The sequence below is a fragment of the Schistocerca cancellata genome, chromosome 2 (genome assembly GCF_023864275.1).
Source record: "Schistocerca cancellata isolate TAMUIC-IGC-003103 chromosome 2, iqSchCanc2.1, whole genome shotgun sequence".
NCBI lineage: Eukaryota > Metazoa > Arthropoda > Insecta > Orthoptera > Acrididae > Schistocerca > Schistocerca cancellata.
The window spans coordinates 1,117,348,579-1,117,371,849 of NC_064627.1; the positions used below are offsets into that span (position 1 = coordinate 1,117,348,579).

Below are 23,271 nucleotides of genomic sequence, written 5' to 3' on the forward strand. Positions count from 1 at the left end.
ACAAGTGAGGAAGACTCTTTTCTCCAAAACAGGATTTTAGTTTTGTTTTGTCTTGTCTTTGTGATATGTGGGTGGTCATATGATACATTCTTTGCTTGTTAACAGTGGCTTGAAATTTCAGTATTGGTTATCTTTTTCAAGTTATTAATTGCCCCTCCGTATGTCTCTATTTCTTCTGAAATATGAGTATGTTATAACAGAAAAGTTAAATTTTTTTTTTCCTTGTTTTCTAGAGAGCTTTTTTTGAAGGCAAAAGTGAACAAAGTATTTTTGTACCAGTAAAACTAAAGTTTATTTGTTCATACTTAAAGCAGTCGGAATATGTATGTGTATCTCTTGTTACAGTCACAGGATTTTATTTGTTGCATGTACATCTAATTTGTTTGCCCATTCAGAGTGAAGAAATATTTCTCGACATGTTTGAAGATGAATACAATGAAATGAAGAAACGCCCACTGAATGTAGAGTGGCTTATGATGGATTCCAACATTCTACTGCCACCAACAGGAACTCCTATGACAGGAATTGAATTTAGCAAACGGTTACCATGCGGAGAGGTAATGTCCTTATGTGTTAGAACATATCAGGTTAACTTGGTACCGTATTAATCCTTGTGGGAGTATAAGTATTCTGTTGAAGTACTTGCACGGAATTTTGAGTGAAAGGAGAGGAGTCGCACCGTTTCAGAAGTTTCAGCTATTAAGTGTGTTGTGTGCCTAATTTCTGCTGGAAAACAGTAATGAAAAGTAAGTGTTGATGTTTAATTGCCGGTTTGGCACACATTTCCTGAATACTGATCGTATGTATCCACGAAGTAATGTCACACAGTAATAAAAAATGGCAAGAATACTTATACTTTGGTTAAAAGGTATGTGGGTACTTCACCAGTGTGTTTAGTTGTGGTTTTTCCTGTAATTACTAATAAGTTATTTTCTAATATCTTCCAAAACTGTTTACATTTGCTGTTAGTGTAACTTCAGACTGCATGTTTCTGGCTGTCTTGTACTAAAAACCTAGCCCCCTCCCCTCTTTTCCATTTTCTATTGTTTATAAAATTTCAATTTAGGACACTGATAATTTTAGTCAATGATAGCTTACAAGCAGGACACATCTAGTTTGATTGAATTAATCATGGACCTGTTTATTCCACAACGTCTCAGTAATTCACCGTGCTGCACTTCTGTTGCTTGAAGGTAATTTGAAATGAAAGCAATTGTATCATTGGCTCAATTTATTGTTCTAAAATACATGAGATTACTCTGCCACACACCATCCCTTCCACTCAACTATTTGTTGTTCAGTGTTTCTCTCTTACCAGCAACTAGGTATAAGTGCAGTTAGGTTAATATTATGGTTGTCATTAGTAGATAAGTTCTGTATGCCCCATACTCTTAAAACAATATCATTCTGCAATAGGAATAGCTGAATTCAAGTTAAAATTTGATAATACTGATAATTGGATCCATGTAACTTCTATGTCTCTGTTCTGTTTGCATACTGTACTTCTCAGTTAACCAAAGAAGAAACTAAATAATGTATCGATAACAGCAACATGCATACATTGTGCTATCTCATACATGATTTGACTGCCCAGCCTCAGCTGCATTGTACAGTTCATGCACTGTCATTGCATTTATATTATGCCCAGTATCAGAAGAGGAATCTTGCATTACAGGAAAGTCCAAGCATTCCACTATGATATGACTCAACTCAAAGAGTAACAGTGACTGAAATACAGTGCACCAAGAAGGGAAGGAGGAAATGAAGGGAAATTAAATTTCACAGGTTGTGGTGGCCTATGATTTTAGCTCAGTAATTACAAAACTAGGCTGAAATTTACAAAAACTTTGCTGCAACACTTCTCAGTATTACATTTCAGCTCTTCTGGCCTTGATGTATTCACTTATTTGTTTGTAAATGGTGTAACGGAGCCATTTGTATCCTCTCCTGAGATAAGCCTGCCGACAACTGCTGTAACTCTTCCTTGATACCTAAGATACTGACACTAGAACAAAGTTGACATCTGAGCTGATCGCACACATTCTCTTTCAGAAACAGATGTGGGGATCTTGGTGGACACAGGAGTCCCTCAGCATCACACAGATAGTCTGTTGACACGTGTGTCATCTGTGGATGAGAATTGTCCTGTTGAAAAATGGCACCACAATACCGTTACTCGAGAGGTAACACACGAGGATGCTGAATGTTTGTGATGTACCATTGTGCCATCGGAGTTCCCTCAGTCCTTACTAGCCGTGGCCTGAAGTCATATTCTATGGCTCCCCACTCTAAGATGCCAGGATTAATGCTGCTGTGCTTTTCCAGAACATTTCTCCCAGGCTTCTGCCATACTCACCAGTGATGGTCATCTAGGGTAGTGCATCTACATCTACACAGGTGCTCCACAAGCCACTGTATGGTGGGTGGCGGAGGCTACCCTGTATCACTACTAGTTATTTCCTTCCTTGTTCCACTCCTAAATAAAGCAAGGGAAAAAGACTATCTATATCCCTCTGTATGAGCCCTAATTTCTAGTGTCTTATCTTCGTGATCCATCCTTGTGCACAAAGTATGTTGGTGGCAGTAGAATTATTTGGCAGTCAGCTTCAGATGGCGGTTCTCTGAATTTTCTCAGTAGCCTTTCTCGAAAAGAACATCGTCTTCCCTCCACGTACTCCCATTTGAGCTCCCACAGCATCTCTGTAACACTTATGTGTTGTTTGAACCTAATGGTAACAAATCTAGGAGCCTACCTCCGAATTGGTTCAGTGTCTACTTTTAATCATAGCTGGTATGGATCCCAACCCCCCTTCCTTGTTCCACTCCTAAATAAAGCAAGGGAAAAAGACTATCTATATCCCTCTGTATGAGCCCTAATTTCTAGTGTCTTATCTTCGTGATCCATCCTTGTGCACAAAGTATGTTGGTGGCAGTAGAATTATTTGGCAGTCAGCTTCAGATGGCGGTTCTCTGAATTTTCTCAGTAGCCTTTCTCGAAAAGAACATCGTCTTCCCTCCACGTACTCCCATTTGAGCTCCCACAGCATCTCTGTAACACTTATGTGTTGTTTGAACCTAATGGTAACAAATCTAGGAGCCTACCTCCGAATTGGTTCAGTGTCTACTTTTAATCATAGCTGGTATGGATCCCAACCCCCCCCCCCCCCCCCCCCCCCCATGAACCATAGACCTTGCCGTTGGGGGGGGAGGCTTGCGTGCCTCAGCGACACAGATAGCCGTACCGTAGGTGCAACTACAATGGAGGGGTATCTGTTGAGAGGCCAGACAAACATATGGTTCCTGAAGAGGGGCAGCAGCCTTTTCAGTAATTGCAGGGGCAACAGTCTGGATGATTGATCTGGCCTTGTAACATTAACCAAAACGGCCTTGCTGTGCTGGTACTGCGAACGACTGAAAGCAAGGGGAAACTACAGCCGTAATTTTCCCGAGGGCATGCAGCTTTACTGTATGGATAAATGATGATGGCATCCTCTTGGGTAAAATATTCCGGAGGTAAAATAGTCCCCCATTCGGACCTCCAGGTGGGGACTACTCAGGAGGACGTCGTTATCAGGAGAAAGAAAACTGGCGTTCTGTGGATCGGAGCGTGGAATGTCAGATCCCTTAATCGGGCAGGAAGATTAGAAAGTTTAAAAAGGGAAATGGATAGGTTAAAGTTAGATATAGTGGGAATTAGTGAAGTTCGGTGGCAGGAGGAACAAGACCTTTGGTCAGGTGAATACAGGGTTATAAATACAAAATCAAACAGGGGTAATGCAGGAGTAGGTTTAATAATGAAGAAAAAAATAGGAGTTCGGGTAAGCTACTACAAACAACATAGTGAACGCATTATTGTGGCCAAGGTAGACACGAAGCCCACGCCTACAACAGTAGTACAAGTTTATATGCCAACTAGCTCTGCAGATGACAGAGAAATTGATGAAATGTATGATGAGATAAAAGAAATTATTCAGGTAGTGAAGGGAGACGAAAATTTAATAGTCATGGGTGATTGGAATTCGAGAGTAGGAAAAGGGAGAGAAGGAAACATAGTAGGTGAATATGGATTGGGGCTAAGAAATGAAAGAGGAAGCCGCCTGGTAGAATTTTGCGCAGAGCACAACTTAATCATAGCTAACACTTGGTTTAAGAATCATGAAAGAAGGTTGTATACATGGAAGAACCCTGGAGATACTAAAAGGTATCAGATAGATTATGTAATGGTAAGACAGAGATTTAGGAACCAGATTTTAAATTGTAAGACATTTCCAGGGGCAGATGTGGACTCTGACCACAATCTATTGGTTATGAACTGTAGATTAAAACTGAAGAAACTGCAAAAAGGTGGGAATTTGAGGAGATGGGACCTGGATAAACTGAAGGAACCAGAGGTTTTAGAGAGTTTCAGGAAGAGCATAAAGGAACAATTGACAAGAATGGGGGAAAGAAATACAGTAGAAGAAGAATGGATAGCTTTGAGGGATGAAGTAGTGAAGGCAGCAGAGCATCAAGTAGGTAAAAAGACGAGGTCTAGTAGAAATCCTTGGGTGACAGAAGAAATACTGAATTTAATTGATGAAAGGAGAAAATATAAAAATGCAGTAAATGAAGCAGGCAAAAAGGAATAAAATCGTCTCAAAAATGAGATTGACAGGAAGTGCAAAATGGCTAAGCCGGCATGGCTAGAGGACAAATGTAAGGACGTAGAGGCTTACCTCACTAGGGGTAAGATAGATACTGCCTATAGGAAAATTAAAGAGACCTTTGGAGAAAAGAGAACCACTTGTATGAATATCAAGGGCTCAGATGGAAACCCAGTTCTAAGCAAAGAAGGGAAATCAGAAAGGTGGAAGGAGTATATAGAGGGACTATACAAGGGCGATGTACTTGAGGACAATATTATGGAAATGGAAGAGGATGTAGCTGAAGATGAAATGGGAGATATGATACTGTGTGAAGATTTGATAGAGCACTGAAAGACCTAAGTCGAAACAAGGCCCCGGGAGTAGACAACATTCCATTAGAACTACTGACAGCCTTGGGAGAGCCAGTCCTGACAAAACTCTACCATCGGGTGAGCAAAATGTATGAGACAGGCGAAATACCCTCAGACTTCAAGAAGAATATAATAATTCCAATCCCAAAAAAAGCAGGGGTTGACAGATGTGAAAATTACCGAACTGTCAGTTTAATAAGTCACAGCTGCAAAATACTAACGCGAATTCTGTACAGACGAATGGAAAAACTGGTAGAAGCTGACCTCGGGGAAGATCAGTTTGGATTCCGTAGAAATATGGGAACACGTGAAGCAATACTGACCCTACGACTTATCTTAGAAGCTAGATTAAGAAAAGGCAAACCTACGTTTCTAGCATTTGTAGACTTGGAGAAAGCTTTTGACAATGTTGACTGGAATAATCTCTTTCAAATTCTGAAGGTGGCAGGGGTAAAATACAGGGAGCAAAAGGCTATTTACAATTTGTACAGAAACCAGATGGCAGTTATAAGAGTCAAGGGACATGAAAGGGAAGCAGTGGTTGGGAAGGGAGTGAGACAGGGTTGTAGCCTCTCTCCGATGTTATTCAATCTGTATATTGAGCAAGCAGTAAAGGAAACAAAAGAAAAATTCGGAGTAGGTATTAAAATCCATGGAGAAGAAATAAAAACTTTAAGGTTCGCCGATGACATTGTAATTCTGTCAGAGACAGCAAAGGACTTGGAAGAGCAGTTGAACGGAATGGACAGTGTCTTGAAGGGAGGATATAAGATGAACATCAACAAAAGCAAAATGAGAATAATGGAATGTAGTCGAATTAAGTCAGGCGATGCTGAGGGAATTAGATTAGGAAATGAGACACTTAAAGTAGTGAAGGAGTTTTGCTATTTAGGGAGTAAAATAACCGATGATGGTCGAAGTAGAGAGGATATAAAATGTAGACTGGCAATGGCAAGGAAAGCGTTTCTGAAGAAGAGAAATTTGTTAAGATCGAGTATAGATTTAAGTGTCAGGAAGTCGTTTCTGAAAGTATTTGTATGGAGTGTAGCCATGTATGGAAGTGAAACGTGGACGATGAATAGGTTGGACAAGAAGAGAATAGAAGCCTTTGAAATGTGGTGCTACAGAAGAATGCTGAAGATTAGATGCGTAGATCACGTAACTAATGAGGAAGTATTGAATAGGATTGGGGAGAAGAGGAGTTTGTGGCAGAACTTGACAAGAAGAAGGGATCGGTTGGTAGGACATGTTCTGAGGCATCAAGGGATCACCAATTTAGTATTGGAGAGCAGCGTGGTGGGTAAAAATCATAGAGGGAGACCAAGAGATGAATACACTAAATAGATTCAGAAGGATGTAGGCTGCAGTACGTATTGGGAGATGAAGAAGCTTGTACAGGATAGAGTAACATGTAGAGCTGCATCAAACCAGTCTCAGGACTGAAGACCACAACAACAATGGATCCCAAACACTTGAGCAGTTCCAAAAAATATGTTGCACCAGTGTCCTGTATGCAGTCTTCTTTACAGGTGAACCACTCTTTCCTCAAATTCTTCCAACAAGCCAGACTCCACCATTTGCCTTCCCTACCATAGTTCTCACATGCTTGTTCCAGCTCATATCGCTTTGCTACATTACACCCAGATATTTAAATGACTTGACTGTGCCAAGCATGTCACTAGATTACAGATTTGATCTTCCCACTCATCCACATTAACTTACATTTTTCCACATTTAGCACTGCCTGCCATTCTTGACACCAACCGGAAATCTTGTCCCAGTCATCTTGTATCTTCCTACAGTCACTCAACTTCAACACCTTACCATACACCATGGTATCATCAGAAAACAACCGCAGATTGCTGTCCACCCTGTCTGCCAAATAATTTGTGTGTCGGGAAAAACAGTGGTCCTATCACACTTCCCTGGGGCACTCCTGAAGATACTCTTGTCTCTGATGAACATTCGCCATTGAGAACATACGGGGTTCTATTATTTAAGGAGCCCTTGAGCCACTCGGATATCTGTGAACTTATTCCATACTCTACCTTCATAACAGCCTGCAATGTGGCATCATGGCCCAGCCGCAGCACCCGGACTGACCCAGCTAACGAAGACTCAGCACATAGGTAACGTTGCACGATACCTCACGCTAACCTTTCCTCAACTTGCATGCTCTGTCGCAGCTAGCAAGCCGCTACTGCCCTTACTACCCGTCCTACTGTCGCAGAGGTTTTTTTTCCCTTGGCGCTGGCCTTGGCACTTTTTTTCCTCTGCCCTTACAACCGCTACCCTTCAATCGTTTTCGACCACTTCTATCTCCTGATGGACCATGTTAATGAGTAATCTTACCCAGACGCATGGATAACATCACAGCCCGCATCCTGTGACGCCTGATTAAAAAACTAACATGTTTACGGAGGTGACAGTAGAACTTTTGGTTTGGTCACCACGTTGGTGTGGGTGTGGAGGGGCCCCATCCTATTTGAAATTTGGGGCATCATATCAAATGCTTTCTGGAAATCTAGAAATATGGAATCTGCCTGTTGTCCTTCATCCATTGTTCACAGCATATCGTGAGAAAAGGGCAACCTGAGTTTTGCATGAGCGATACTCTCTAAATCACGCTGATTCATGGATATAAGCTTCTTAGTCTCAAGAAAGTTTATTATATTTGAACTGGGAATATATTCAATTACTCCAAAGCAAACAGAAGTGTGGGATATTGGTCTGTAATTTTGTAAGTCCGTTCTTTTACCTGTCTTATGCACTGGAGTCACCCACACGTTTTTCCAGTCGCCTGGTACTTTGTGCTGGGCGAGAAATTTCACGATAAATGCAAGCTAGGCAAGGGGCCAATGTCTTACAGCACTCTTTGTAAAATCAAACTGGGATTCTGTCTGGACCTGGTGATTTATTTGCTTTCAAATCTTTCAGTTGTTTCTCTACACCAGGGATGCTTTTTACTATGTCGTCTATACGAGAGTCTGTCTGATGGTCAAATGACAGTATGTTTGTGTGGTTCTCCTGTGTGAACAGTTTCTTGAATGTGAAATTTAAAACTTCTCCTTTTGTTTTGCTGTCTTCAACTGTCTAACCACACTGGTCAACAAGGGACTGAATGGTAGCCTTAGATCCGCTTAGGGATTTTAGGTAAGACCAGAATTTTCTTGCATTCTCTTGCCAGATCTTTTGCTAAGGTGTGGCAGTCTTAGTTGCTGTGTGCTTTGCCCGTAAATCTTTTCACGGATGCACGAATCTCTAGCAACCTTCGCTTGCCGTCATTTGTGCATTCCCTTTTGAACTGAGTGGGTAGCAGCCTCTGCTTCCTCGGCATCCTGTGAATATTGTTAACTTGGTGGGTCTTTTCCCTCCTTTATCCATGTATTAGGCATATCACTCTCCAGACCATGATTTATGATCTGTTTCAACTTTGTCCATAATTCCTCTATGTCAATCTTACCTGAAAAAAGTGCTGTCAATTCACTGTCTAAGTGAGGTTCTAGTAACTGCTTCTCTGCTCTATTATGTCTGATAACGATAGGATTATTAGAATAGATGCACCAAATAGCTGCTTATAATAAGTAATCTTTATTTACGACAAACTGTTTCGACTTTATCACCATTTTCAAGTACGTCTAGATTGACGTGACTTCTATATTAAGTCACTAGTGGACTGTTTTATAATTGTCAGTGTTTTAATAAGATGGTAAATGACATCAAGATGTCAAAAATAAAATTTTAATTATGATGTGACCACAGTGTGACAGTTCCACTCTCACGACGCTATTGGTAAACATATAGCGTCGTAAGAGTGGAACTGTCAAACTGCTGTCACATCATAATTAACATTTTATTTTCAACATCTTGACTTCATTTACCATCCTATTAAAACAGTGACAGCTATAAAACAGTCCACTAGTGAAGTAATATGGACATCACATCAATCTAGGTGTACTTGAAAATGGCGATAAAGCTGAAACAGTCTGTTGTAAATAAAGATTACTTATTATAAGCAGCTGTTTGGTGCATCTCTCTAATAATTTCATAATCATAGTTGCTATAATGACATCATGATCACTAATCCTCGTTTTTATACTGACATTTCTGGTAAGGTCTGGCCTATTTGCAGCTACAAGATCTAAGATATTTCTATTGTGTGTGGGCTGCTGAGCTAGCTGTTCAAGACAGTTTTTCAGAAAACATATTCCAAAGTATTTTGCATGACTGTCTGTCTGTACCCCCTGCAATGAATCCATAGACATACCAGTCTACACTCGGTAGGTTAAATTTATCTCCAACTAGTATGGTATGATCTGGGTATTTACACGCTATTGACCATAGACTTTCTTTGAATGACTCTAGAACTGTCACGGCAGAATCGGGTGGCCAGTGAAAACATCCAGCAATTAATTGGTTTCACCATCTATTATGCACGACCAGATGGCTTCACTGTCACACTCAACTTTGACCTCAATAGAGACAATAGTTTTGTCAACTGCAATTCATCACTGAATACAATTCAATGCCAATCAGCAGTCCAAGCTAGTCTGTCATAGTAACATTCCGAATGCAGCTGTTTTTCTAGTGGTGTTAACAGTAGCATACCCACAGATGGTAACTCCATAGTCCAGTTGCTGCTGGACTCCACCAATTGTGCGGGATGACACTGAATCCGGCAGGGAGTCTATCATTTGTTCTTGGATGGAAGACACAGACGTGAAGAGGTCACAATGTAAATACACTTCTCACATTTGCAGGCTGGATCATATCGTGTAAAAATAGTGTTCACAGGATTTCTGTTTCCCACTTTCTTTATGCATTATTTTCCAGGCAATTTTACTGATACAGCTAGAGTTCCTTATTTCAGAGGTATATTTCTGTGCTTTTAGGTTAGTCAAGGACTCTCTGTATGTTTTTCTGAGCAGTTTATATTTTGTTGAGAAATATTGTAGTTTAGTATCTCTAAAAAGTATAGAGCAATCTTTCATTTTCTCCCTCAGTTCAATAATTTCAGAAGGGAGATTCTCGGCTTTATGGTTTATAGCTCTATTTACTTTTTTAACTAAAAGACAGGTTTCGTTTAAAGAAGGCATTTTGACCGAAAGCTGACATGTTTAAGTCTTTTTGTTGTGCCTATTTGTGACTCAACATCTCCTCTACATGGTGAGTAGCAATCTGTCCTTTTCATAATATTGTCAATAACTTACATTCTATACAATCTTCATTTATAGTTTTTCTTGGATCTATATGTATTAATTTAGATAACACAACTAAAGTGCATAAGAAACTGTTTGCAAAGTAAAAAGTGCATGAATACAACGATGTGTCGATGTGCTCAATTCTCTGGTGCCATCACAGAACACCAAATTATAATAAGTGCAGGATCCATAGTATGGTAATGGATAATGACTGCTGCACTCCTTATGGCGTGGTAGTGAACTTTGAACATGGAAATTGTGGCATGAAAATCTGTGTTTTCAATTTGAAATACGTGATTTAGGTAACAATATTTTTCATGTGTGCCTTGTGAGTGAGCCATATAGTCCAGTAGTGAAATGTGTGTCTGGGCAAAAGATTTTTGTGGCTTTGCAAAATAATATATTTGAGAAATCTTGACAAAAAACTAAGATTAACTTCTCATAGCTGGGGTTGACAGTCATGTAAAAGTTTGTAAATAACGTCGTCTTTATGTTTTGACCGTAAAATTATTATTTTTAAAATCTATAATTGCAGTCTCAATCATGCGGCCAGTATCAAGTGGAAATAAATGCGCCTTAGCACATATCAAAAATTAAAAATATCTGACATGATGTAAATCCTAGTTTCATTTCATTATGTTTGTGATTACATTTTCTTGTGTCCACTGTAATCTTTGAATTGCATTGTGAATATGTTGCTCATATTATGCTTTATTTTTATATGCATCTATAATGTATGCAAAAATAAAGCATAATACGAGCAACCTATTCAGAATGCAATTCAAAGATTACAGTTGGGTGGAATAAACGATTCTGTTTTGTTTTTGTTTTGTGTAAAACAGAGATTGGTTTGATCACATAGTATTCTGTGGGCATTTGTTCCTGCCTATTAATCCATGTGTGAACCGCCCAATTTAAATGCCTCTGTGTCCTCCACCCTTTTGCATTTAGGGTGGAGATTTTAATGTGTTGCAGAGCGGCTGGCTTCTCCTTTTAAATGTTTAATCCTGAAACTAAAATTATACGATTTTTTTGTAGTTGTTGTTACCATTAAAATATTTTCTTTTCTTTTAATACTGTAATCATAACATTTGAGCAGATTCATAACTGTGTTTCTGTAGCTTACAATAACTTTGGTTGTTTATTTTTTCAAAAGGCATTCGTATTTGCAGGTTGAACGGGCAAGGCGGGCAATAAGAGTGTTCTTCTTGGTCAGAGATCTGTCATTGACCCTTAGAGGGGAGCCTGAAACTCAGTTGCCTCTCACAAACCCACAGTCATGTGTTCAAGTTGATGTTGTTCTAGACCTAAGTAAGTGCTGGTTAATGAAACTTGTTAAGTTTTTTAGCCAACATGTAATATTTTATTTTAATATATTATTTTGTTAACAACTGCTATGTTCAAATAAATGATAAATCTGTTGTCCCTGTGTACTTTAGTTGCTTCCTTCCACTTTTGCTACTTCTCTCATCCTTCTCTCCCCTCCTCACTGTTTCCTGCCCTCTTCCTCCACTCCCCACGTACAGTCATCACCAACCCTCTTTTCTTTTATCCCTTATTTACCTTACACAGAAGTAAAGATTACATAAAGATAATGTTGATTACACAAGGGGACTCTTCACTGCTGTGTAATTGTGAATGTGGACTGCTCTTAATGCCTGTAGGATGTATGTATGATACAGCAACCAAAGTAAGAAGAGAGAGAATTATGTAATATAGAAATTGGTGTGTTTTTAAAGCATTATATGGCCTTTACACACTCATATATGCTGACAGGAACAAAGTGATACTGAAGCAGTGGCAATTATATGTTCTTATTATTTCCTTTTCCCCTTCAGTAAAATACCGAAAAAGGGAAATATCAATGATACACCAATTATAAACACGATCTAATATTGGACAAGGAAGTGGAGGAAAATGCCTTGTCCTTTGTAAAGACCCATCACAGCATTTGATTTAATCAATTTTCACTTAGAGGTGTCCTTGGACACCTTATGTGGAATTCAGAAAAATAATTTTATGTCTCATAAGTACAGAACATAAGGGGCTACAAACACACACTTTAATGGTATCATATCCCTTTCTTGCCTCAGATCATTGCATATGCAACGGTAGCAGTAGTTGTTCAAATACAGGGCTATTACAAATGATTGAAGCGATTTCATAAATTCACTGTAGCCCCCTTCATTGACATATGGTCACGACACACTACAGATACGTAGAAAAACTCATAAAGTTTTGTTCGGCTGAAGCCGCACTTCAGGTTTCTGCTGCCAGAGCGCTCGAGAGCGCAGTGAGACAAAATGGCGACAGGAACCGAGAAAGCGTATGTCGTGCTTGAAATGCACTCACATCAGTCAGTCATAACAGTGCAACGACACTTCAGGATGAAGTTCAACAAAGATCCACCAACTGCTAACTCCATTCGGCGATGGTATGCGTAGTTTAAAGCTTCTGGATGCCTCTGTAAGGGAAAATCAACGGGTCGGCGTGCAGTGAGCGAAGAAACTGTTGAACGTGTGTGGGCAAGTTTCACGTGTAGCCCGCGGAAGTCGACGAATAAAGCAAGCAGGGAGCTAAACGTACCACAGCCGACGGTTTGGAAAATCTTACGGAAAAGGCTAAAGCAGAATGCCAGTTCGGCATTTCTTAAACAGGAGATTGGAAAACCGATGGATCGGTCGTGGTGGAGATCACGATCAGCAATTCATGTCATGGCCTCCACGCTCTCCCGACTTAACCCCATGCGATTTCTTTCTGTGGGGTTATGTGAAAGATTCAGTGTTTAAACCTCCTTTACCAAGAAACGTGCCAGAACTGCGAGCTCGCATCAACGATGCTTTCGAACTCATTGATGGGGACATGCTGCGCCGAGTGTGGGAGGAACTTGATTATCGGATTGATGTCTGCCGAATCACTAAAGGGGCACATATCGAACATTTGTGAATGCCTAAAAAAACTTTTTGAGTTTTTGTATGTGTGTGCAAAGCATTGTGAAAATATCTCAAATAATAAAGTTATTGTAGAACTGTGAAATCGCTTCAATCATTTGTAATAACCCTGTATATTAATAACCATGTCAGAGGCTTTACAGATGGACAATATCCCCCCCCCCCCCCCCCAAGTCCTGAAGTAAGGTTAATGTTTAATCTTTCCTGTAGCCACAGTCAATCAGTCATCGGTCTGAATGTCTCTTACTAGGCAATATAACCCAGGTTTTGAATAACCCAACCATATCAGTTGCTAGGACAGACTCATTTCTGGCTGTGTTCTGAGATGTGGAATACTGTATTCTAATCGTCCCACTCCTCAAAATAAAAGACATGAAAAGGGGCGATTGATAATCTATTGACCACCAAACCTGAGCAACTTTCTGTTCTGTCTGTCTGCCTGCCTGCCTGCCTGCCTGCCTGCCTGCCTGCCTGTCTGTCTGTCTGTCCGTTTGTTTGTTGAGCTCCTTTGCACATCAGGTGTCATTCTGCTGTGCACATTCCAGGTAGAAAGTACTCACCCACAATTTCTTACTTCAGTTTAGTCCCTTTCCCCAAAGGCTTGCTCTTTATATTCTACTCCTCTCGACTGTCACACACAGGTAATATTACTGTGTGGGGAGGGAGTGTATTGACTCTTATTTGAGACACACAGCGTAACATATTTTTGTGAAGATAGCCTTTTCTTATGTTTCTGGAAGTTCTCTGTAAGTTTATTAAATGTTAAGACTGAATTTTAGTACCACTGTGTGAATTGTGTACAGATCACATTTTGTGGTCAGCTAAACTAATTGGCAATTTCTCACTGCTTGTGTGCTGCACACAATCTTTTCTATATGTTGTGTAGATATGTGAATAAATTTGTTAGTCTGGATAGACGCTGTTGAGATCCATAACTGTTTAAACAGCAAGTCCATTTAATATTCTTAGCTATTTTTCATGTCTTTTATCAATGGCTTGTGAATGTTTGCCACTTTTATATGTATTTGAGCTCCATAAAATGATTTCATTTTAATTGGCAGTGTGTATTTATTTAAAGGAGATTACATTTTACACACAATTAATGGTGTTATTCATTTAAGTTTTGAAACTTGAAATTTACACAATTAATCTCTTGGATATTTGTGTCACAACATGTATTATCTATTTGTTCAGTTGTGTGTATCTTATATAAAGAATTTCTCTTGTTATTTCTGTGGCAGGTAGTATGACAATGGCAAACAGAGTCTAATTGCTATCGCCTCACAGATATTGTCACCGAGCTAGACGGCGTGGTGATCGAGACACTGGACTTGCGTTCAAGAGGAATGGGATTCAAATCCCCCCTCCCCCGATGTAGATTTTCTTTGGCTTTCATAAATCAGTGATGGCAAATGCTGGATGGATACATCTGATTTCCTTAATCATCGCTTTGCTTTTTCACAGTGTTGTTCTTAGCAAGCAGTAAACTTTCTCTTCTATCCATCCTTTTTCTACCTATTTCATGTATTAGCATGGTGTGAAATGGTTATGAGGTTCTGGTTAAAAATTGTTTGTATCATCATTTTTCTTTTCCTTCTTCATTCTCCCTGTGGCAAATGTATTAGGTGCCCATGTGCACTGAAGTTATTTGAGATTCACTTGAAGCATTTGTTTGGTTCCAGGTGTATTAGACAAAAGCATGCCATCTGAAGGATGGAGTATTCCTTTATTCTCATTGTCAATGATCCCCAGGTCATGTATTCCAGGCTATATTACTTCCTCTTAGTTTCTGTGCTGATTAAAGTATCTGTGAAGTTTTAAAACTATAACTTTTAGTTCTGAACTAGAGTACTGCCCTTACTAATCAGCGAGTTTTACTTCAATACGTGATGTTGACTTACATTGTATTCCTGTAGGCAATGTGTCAGTGTGGTGAAAAGGGAAGTTGCTACTTACCATATAGCGGAGATGCTGAGTTGCAGATAGGCACAACAAAAAGACTGTCACAAATATAGCTTTCGGCCAGTAAGGCTTTCCTCAAAATTAGTCGACAAACACACACATACACACTCACTCAAACGTAGCTCGCACACACATGAATGCAGTCTCAGACATCTTGGCCTAAGATGCCTGAGACTGCAGTCATATGTGTGTGAGATGCATTTATGTGTGTGTGTGTGTGTGTGTGTGTGTGTGTGTGTGTGTGTGTGTGTTGTGTCATCTAATTTCGACAAAAGCCTTACTGGCTGAAAGCTATATTTGTGACAGTCTTTATGTTGTGCCTATCTGCGACTCAGCATCTCCGCTATATGGTGAGTAGCAACTTCCCTTTTCACAATATTGTTCCATTCTGTCCTGGGTTTTCCATTGTAGGCAGTGTGGATTATTTATTTATCTGCTTTGGGTTAGTTAATGCCCTGCAAACAGGAAAAGATGTTTGCTAATGGGCAGAAAATGTTAGAATGCCAAGGGTCTTGTTTTCATTCCTAAACTGGGGTGATACATATGGGTAGGTGTTGGGAATTGTATAAATCAAGAGATCTTATGACTTGAGAAAATGAAGTAATAAAACTTAAAAAAATACATTAGTAAAAAATTGTGGTATTGTTGGGCTTGTGATGTATCTACCAGAGACCAAATAAATAGAAGGACAAGGTAGTGTAGTCGAAACATATTACAGGGCTTCAGTGTTTCCTTGAAGTAAGTAAACCAGTCTGTATTAACATTTTCAACTTTTGTAGTCCTGTCTACCTCAGATGCATTTAATATTACAGTATATTGATAATTTTTACTTTTTGGACTGTCTGACTACAACTGAATGAAACACAATTTTTGTACCATACACGTTTTGCTTTTATTCTGTGCAAGGCATCTTCAATGGCAGGTTGCATGAACGATTTTGTACATATTACATTTCTGTCCCATTTTTGGTGCTGTTCCTCTTGTTATAAATGCATTTTTTCCCCACATTTCACAGCACTGTGTTTCATTCAGTTGTAGTCAGATGGTCCAAAAAGTAAAAATTATCATCATCATCATCATCATCATCATCAATATACCATATATATCAATATACCATAAAACCAGTCTGCATTATCTATATTTTCATGTGATCATCTGACACCATGCTTCCAGTTACTATTTTAGGATTTGGTTTATTGTTGAAATTGTTGCTATATTGTGTCCATGTTTCATGTGGCTTTTTCTTTGTGCAGATAACAGCGACCTGATTGCATGCACTGTGGTTAACAAAGAAGGACACAAAATTCGACGATTTCTTGTTATTGATGTAATGCAGTTTATTCTTGTTGAACCTGACACAAGACGCCTTGGATGGGGTGTTACAAAATTTGTTGGTTTCCTTCAGGTAAGATAATATTAATTGTGAGTAGTAACTTCAGTGCAAGAGAAAAAGATGAGAGATCACAAAATTAAGAGCAACAAATATGCAATGTGGTAGAGGAGCAACAAAAAATATAATAAGAAAACAATAGAACAAATCTTTATATAAGAAATGAGTGCAGTAAAACAAGAAAGGCAGTAAGAATGTTCCATGTTAACTGTGGAATAAGCGAAGACAATCGTTCATTGTATAAGGAAGATATTCAGCAAAGGATACTCATATGTGTAAAAAGTTACACATTGTAGCTCAGTTGAGGAGAAATTCCACCTTACGCAAGAGACCATTTCAGACCTGTATTTTTCTTCAAAGAGTGTTCATGTTCACCACATGCTGTTCCCCAGTTCCCACACACATTGTGATCTGTGTTTTCCCAGAGCAGTGACCAACCTTGAGAGGGGTCTTTCATATTGTCGTCTTCAGCAGCAACTGATGTACCACAGTCAGCCTTGTATGAAGCAGAATAACACAGCATATTGTGTTACACAGTTGCAGGCAGCAACAAACATATGCACACCCTGTGGAATGCTGAGTCTCATTACTTCCTTCTTCTCGATGAAAATTGACCTCTGCGTAACAGCTGCTCTATATTGAGTGTATGAAGCCCAGGCCCAGAGGCTGCAGATGACTTGTGCAGTTCAGAAGAAGAAAACCGAGATTTATGTTCCTCCGAAATTTACTGGACATTGGTCAATACTAAGTACAATTTTCCTTCCTGCTGCACCTATATTGGCATCTAAATGTCTAAAAAGTCTCATAAAGATTTCTGTTGTCATCCAAGCATTGTTGTTATACTCATAATTACAAAGTAGCATTTTTATGTTTCGAACTACCTGGTATCAGTTCATTGCACAGCGACAGCAAAACTTGGTGAAAGGGCCTTCTTTTCTTGATCATCATCATCATTATCAGTGTAACAACCAACTCCTATTACTAATGGAGGCAACTTCTCACTTCCATCATTGTTTACATATAATAGTGTTGCCATTCTTTCTTTGCATTTTTTGCCCCATGGCATTTTTCTCTCTTAATGGGACATGGTTTTACAGGAAGTAAATTATAAAAGATACCAGCTTCATCGTGAATGTTCTTCCTTTTAGAAAGTTTTATGTTTAGATAGTCATTGACATCACAGATTATCATCAGAATTTGGTGAACTCTAAGTTTTCTATGTTTGTAGGTTATAACTCCACAGTAGTAACATTGATAACTTTGACACTTCAATAAAAAAAAACAATACTTTTCACACTTCACAGCCTTGGTGACTGTGACATCAGATCACGTGACGTAAGTCATATATTAGGCAGGGCCAAAATCAATTTCCAATACGTTCAACACATCTGCCTGTTTTCTACAGGGTAAGTCAAATTATTTTTAAAATGCTCTAGGTAGGTGTTGATCGATTGAATCGATTACCATTTACTGCACCACACGACATGAACTACAAGATGTGTGAAACTCAAAGAAATTATAAACTTACTTCGACATATAACAAACTACATAAAAACTTTATTTTAATTTGCAGAAATTTCATGTTTATTATTTAAAATCTGACTTTAAGTGGGGTTCGTTAAAACTAGGGAGGAATAACATGGCCAGGACTAATGGAAATATTCAGTAAAAGTGGGTTTGATAATATAAGGTTATGCTGTAACTGTGACCAACATATTCCAATGCAAGCGAACCACTTCAGCTGCCTTTTCAAGGGTTTTAAGCAAAATGCTGCCCATCATGTCTTTCACTGAGTCTATTGATTCAAAGACCCTTCCCACTGCACCACGGTTCCTTGTGGTCTCACATACTGAAGACGGTCAGTCCTTCGCCACAGTCAATCCGTTTATTATTATTATTCAGAAAGGTGTTGCTGCAATTGCTGTCCCTGTGAAATCCTGCTCTCATTCACAGGATGCCACTTTGCTTTCGGAGATGGCTTCTGATTCCCATACGCAACAACTGATTGCTGCTTCGCTTCTCCACGGCTACCCTGTTTGTGTCGAGGCCCATCGCACTTTGAATTCTTCCCTTGGTGTAATTTACACCAGGCTGCTCAGCTGTCTAACTGAAGCCGAAATACGATCTTACTTCTCTGATCAGAGTCTCGTTGCTGTCCATTGTGTATTGAAGAAGGTAGATTCTTCCTTAGTGCTCACCGGCACTCTTTTCCTCACCTTTGATAGAATGGTGCTGCCATCAAAGATCAAAGCAGGCTATGAAATTATCACAGTCCGGCCCTACATTCCGAACTCGATGCACTGCTACCAGTGTCATCGGTTCAATCACACTTGAACGTCTTGTAAACACCCAGCCGAATGTTTAACCTGTGGCAGGGATGCATACAAGGGTGATCGTCTGCCTCTTCCTCCCCGCTGTATCAACTGCAATGGCGGCCACGCCGCCGCCTCTTAGGATTGTCCCATGTATCTAGATGAGCGGGCTGTCCAAGAGATTCAGGTAAAGGAAAGCTGTCAAGGTACTGGCTAGTCGTAAACCCCCATGTTCACCCATTTGGCACCTATAGTTCTGTTCTTGTTATCCCTCACTCCAGGAGGGACATGGCCACGCAGACATGTGATCTGAAATTGGGTCTGGGGTTGTGAAGTTGGCCAGTGACAAGATAGCATCACCATCCCCCCTTCCGACTGTGCAACAAACCATAAAACTCTCACCTCAAGGGGCGAAGCCAACAACTACACAACCAGAAGGCAGGAAAGGACAGAAGGAGTACTCCCATGAAGACTTCCTCTGTCCCTCTAGCCAAACACCACCCGAGTCTTCCTCTAACCGGAAAGGCTCAAAGTAGTCCACTAAAGGCAAACAGTCTTCTCCTTTGCCAACTCGAAGATCCTGTTTGGTGGTGTTGCCGTCTGGTACCTTAGCCCTGCCGGCCTCTGTCTTGCAGGTGTGCACCACCAACCGTTTTTCAGTGTTGGACTCAACGGACTGACCACACAAGCAAGCCGATGCTTCTGTGGACCCCATGGAGCAGGATCCTCGTGTATCTGTGCCCTGTAGTAGCAACTCCACACCAGCTGTCACTCATCGGTCGCCGAGTTGACACGCCTACATCTCTTCCTCCTCATGATTGTCTTCCAGTGGAATGCTCGCGGCCTTCAGTCCCACAAAGAGGATTTACAGCTGCTTTTAGCATCACAGCATCCCCTTGTACTCTGCCTTCAGGAAACAAAATTGCTCCCTCATGACCGCTTTGAGGTTTCACTTTACTTACCAATTCATTTTGACCTTCGCCCTGAGGTCGGCATTCCATCTCATGGGGGCGTCATGCTGCTCATACGGGATGACCTTCATAGTCAACCCATTTCCATGACTACCCGTCTTCAGGTTGTTGCAGTTCGCCTTTTCCTTCCCCCACCTGACTTTTTCCCTCCGTACCATACATGTACTTCCGTCATTCGATGTCACCATGGCAGACTTCCTTTAGTTAATTGGGCAGCTACCTCCCTCAGTTTTGTTACTCGATGACTTTAATGCGCATAATCCCATTTGGGGTTCTCCCATGACCTGTCAGAGAGGTGCCCTCTTGGTTAACCTTCTTAACCAAATTAACCTCTTCTGTCTTAACACTGGAGCACCCACTTTCCTTTCTGACTCCTTGCACACCTACTCCCATTTGGACCTATCCTTTTGCACTGCCCAGCTTGCCCATCGTCTTGAGTGGTCCGTTCTTTCTGACACCTACTCGAGTGACCATTTCCCGTGTGCTATCTGTTGGTTGACTCCTACCCCACCTGTGTGCATGCCCTAATGGCAGCTTACTAAGGCTGACTGCCAGCTTTACTCCTCCCTGGCAAATGTCGAAGAGCAAGATTTCCCCCAGTTGTGATGACGAGGTGGACTATCTCACCAACTTTATCCTTACTGCTGCAGAATGTTCCATTCCTCACACTTCCTCTTTACCGTGTCATGCTCCAGTCCCTCAGTGGACTGCGGCACGCTGCTACACAATTCGCACATGTCGACGAGCTCTCCATGTTTTTAACCACCACTCTACTCTGGGGAACTGCATTCATTATAAACAGATGCATGCGAAGTGTCATTGTATTCTTCAGGATAGCAAAAGAGCTAGCTGGATTTCATTCACTAGTTCTTTTAACAGTTCCACACCTTCCTCTGTTGTGTGGGCCAACCTCCGACAGCTCTCTGGCACCAAGATCCATTCCCCAATTTCTGGCCTGCCAGTAGCTGATGATGTCATTATGAACCCTCTTGCTATCTCCAACATCTTGGGCCGCCATTGTGCCGAAGTTTGAAGCTGTTCCCACTATCACCCTGCCTTCCTCCATCAGTGCAGAGCAGAGGAGGCTTGGATGATACCCTTCTCTTCTCTGCATTGTGAGTGCAACAATGCCACCTTTACTATGAGGGAACTAGATCTTGCTCTCAGTTCATCCCGATCCTCCACCCCAGGGCCAGACACCATTCACATTCAGATGATTCAGCACCTTTCTCTTGTGCTGGACTCTGGTGTGAAGCCACCATCATACCCATATCTAAGCCTGGTAAGGACAAAAAACTTCCTTATAGCTACCGACCCATCTCTCTTACCAGCTGTGTTTGCAAGGTGATGGAACGTATGAGTCATGCCTGGCTGGTGTGGTGGTTCAAGTCTCGCCATTTACTAACGAATGCACAGTGTGGCATTCTGCAGTTTACCATCTCGTTACTTTGTCCACCCATGTTATGAATGGTTTTCTGCGGAAATCCCAGCCTGTGGCCGTGTTTTTCGAATTGGAGAAGGGCCTATGACACCTGCTGGAGAACTGGTATCCTCCGTACTCTTTATACGTGGGACTTCTGTGGGTGCCTATACTGTTTTCTTTGGACATTTTTACAAGACCGCGTTTTCAGGGTGCGTGTGTGTTCTGCCTTGTCGTACACCTTTAGCATGGAAAATGGTGTGCCTCAGGGTTCAGTCCTGAGGGTCACCCTCTTTGCAATCGCCATTAACCCTATAATGGTGTCTCCTGCCAGGCATCTCTGGCTCTCTTTTTGTTGATGATTTTGCCATCTGTTGCAGTTCTCCATGGACCTGTCTCACTGAGTGGTGTCTTCAGTGATGTCTTGATCGTCTTTACGCCTGGGGCGTCGACAGTGGTTTCACTTTTCCACTGACAAAACCGTCTGTGTGAATTTCTGGTGGCGCAAATTGTTTTTTCCCACCATCTCCACATCTTGGGCCTGTTGCCCTTCTGTTCATTGAAACCATGACTTTTCTGGGGCCCATGATCAATAGGAAACTCTTGATCCTCCCACATGTCTTACCTGGCAGTCCACTGTACTTGGTCCCTCAATATCCTACATGTCCTCACTGGTACTTGCTGGGGTGCTGATCGAACCACCCTTCTCCATTTGTACCGGTCCCTTGTCCGTTCGAAACTTGACTATGGGTGCTTCGTTTATGTGTCTGCACACCCATCCCATTTACACCAAATAACACTATCCGCCATCATGGCATCTGTTTGGTCACAGGTGCTTTCTACACCAGCCCGGTTGAGAGTCTGTATGCTGAAGCTGCTGTACTACCACTGTCCTATCACCATGACTTTCTCCTCAGCAGGTATGCATGCCGTTTGTCCGCAATGTATGGCCACCCATCCTATTGTCAGTATGGTGCTATTCCCTCTTCTCTGTTAACTTCTGGAATCTGCTTTCGCCACCTACTAAGATGGCTTAACTTCACACTACCTGCAACTTTCCCAATGGGTGTGAACCCTTTAACACCTTGGCTTCGTGAAGTGGCCCATGTTAACCTCGGCCTTCATTCGCTTCCTTAGGACAATACATCAGCTTCGGTCTATTGCCTCCAGTTTCACGACCTTCGCATGGAACTTCATGATAGTACCTTTGTGTACACTGATGTCTCTTAGACTGACTGTGGGCTCGGGTGTGCCTTCGTCATTGGCACCTGTGTCTTTCGATATCAGCTTCCGGCACACTCCTCAATATTTACAGCCAAGCTCTTCATTTTGTATCAGGCTACAGAGTACATCCAGCGAGACAGCCTTTCCAATTGTTTCCTCTGCTCAGACTCACTCAGTGCCCTTCAAAGTCTATGTGCACTGTACACTGCCCATCCCTTAGTGCAGTGGGTCCAGGAAATCTTTCACTTGCTCACTGTTGGTGGAGCCAGTGTCATGTTTCTGTGGGTCCCTGGTCATGTTGGTCTGCCAGGAAATGAGGCTACTGATGCTGCTGCCAAGGCTGTAGTCCTCATACCTCAGCCCAAGAGTACCTATATTCCCCCCGATGATCTCTGCATTGCCGTCTGTCAGGAGGCGGTGTCCCTTTGACACCGCCAATGGTCCTCCCTTCGCGGGAATAAGCTTCGGCTTATTAAGCCTCTCCCAGCACCTTGGACAACCTCCTCTCGTCCCTCTTGCTGGGAGGAGATTATTTTAACTTGGCTGCATATTGGACACTGCCTTTTTAGCCATTGTCATTTGCTCAGTAGCGCTACCCCACCACTTTGTCCACATTGCACACGAATTTTAACTGTCTGCCATTTCCTTCTAGAATGCCCTTTTTTTAACTATTTACGTGCCAGCTTGGGTTTGCCGCCTGATTTATCAGCCGTTTTAGTGAATGACACGCGGGCTCGCAGCTGAATTTTACTTTTTATCTGCCGCAGCAATATGGTGAAGGCCATTTAATTTTTAGTTTTGGACCTCCATTACTGTATGTTTTTTTTAGCCCTTTTTCCACATC

The 23,271-nt window shown here is 41.3% G+C and overlaps 1 protein-coding gene across 6 annotated transcripts in view; it reads left to right on the forward strand.

Annotated features, from left to right (window-relative positions):
• Window positions 1–23,271, forward strand: part of LOC126163154 (protein CLEC16A homolog) — a 212,618-nt gene that overhangs the window by 113,836 nt on the left and 75,511 nt on the right. For all 6 annotated transcript variants that reach the window (XR_007535169.1, XR_007535168.1, XM_049920088.1 and 3 more), the window contains exons 13-15: window positions 396–557; window positions 11,370–11,508; window positions 16,364–16,515. Coding sequence is in view for 4 of the 6 variants with exons in the window: in XM_049920088.1 (XP_049776045.1) it covers window positions 396–557; window positions 11,370–11,508; window positions 16,364–16,515 (453 nt within the window). In the remaining 2 variants the exon portion in view is untranslated. The remainder of the gene's footprint in view (window positions 1–395; window positions 558–11,369; window positions 11,509–16,363; window positions 16,516–23,271) is intronic.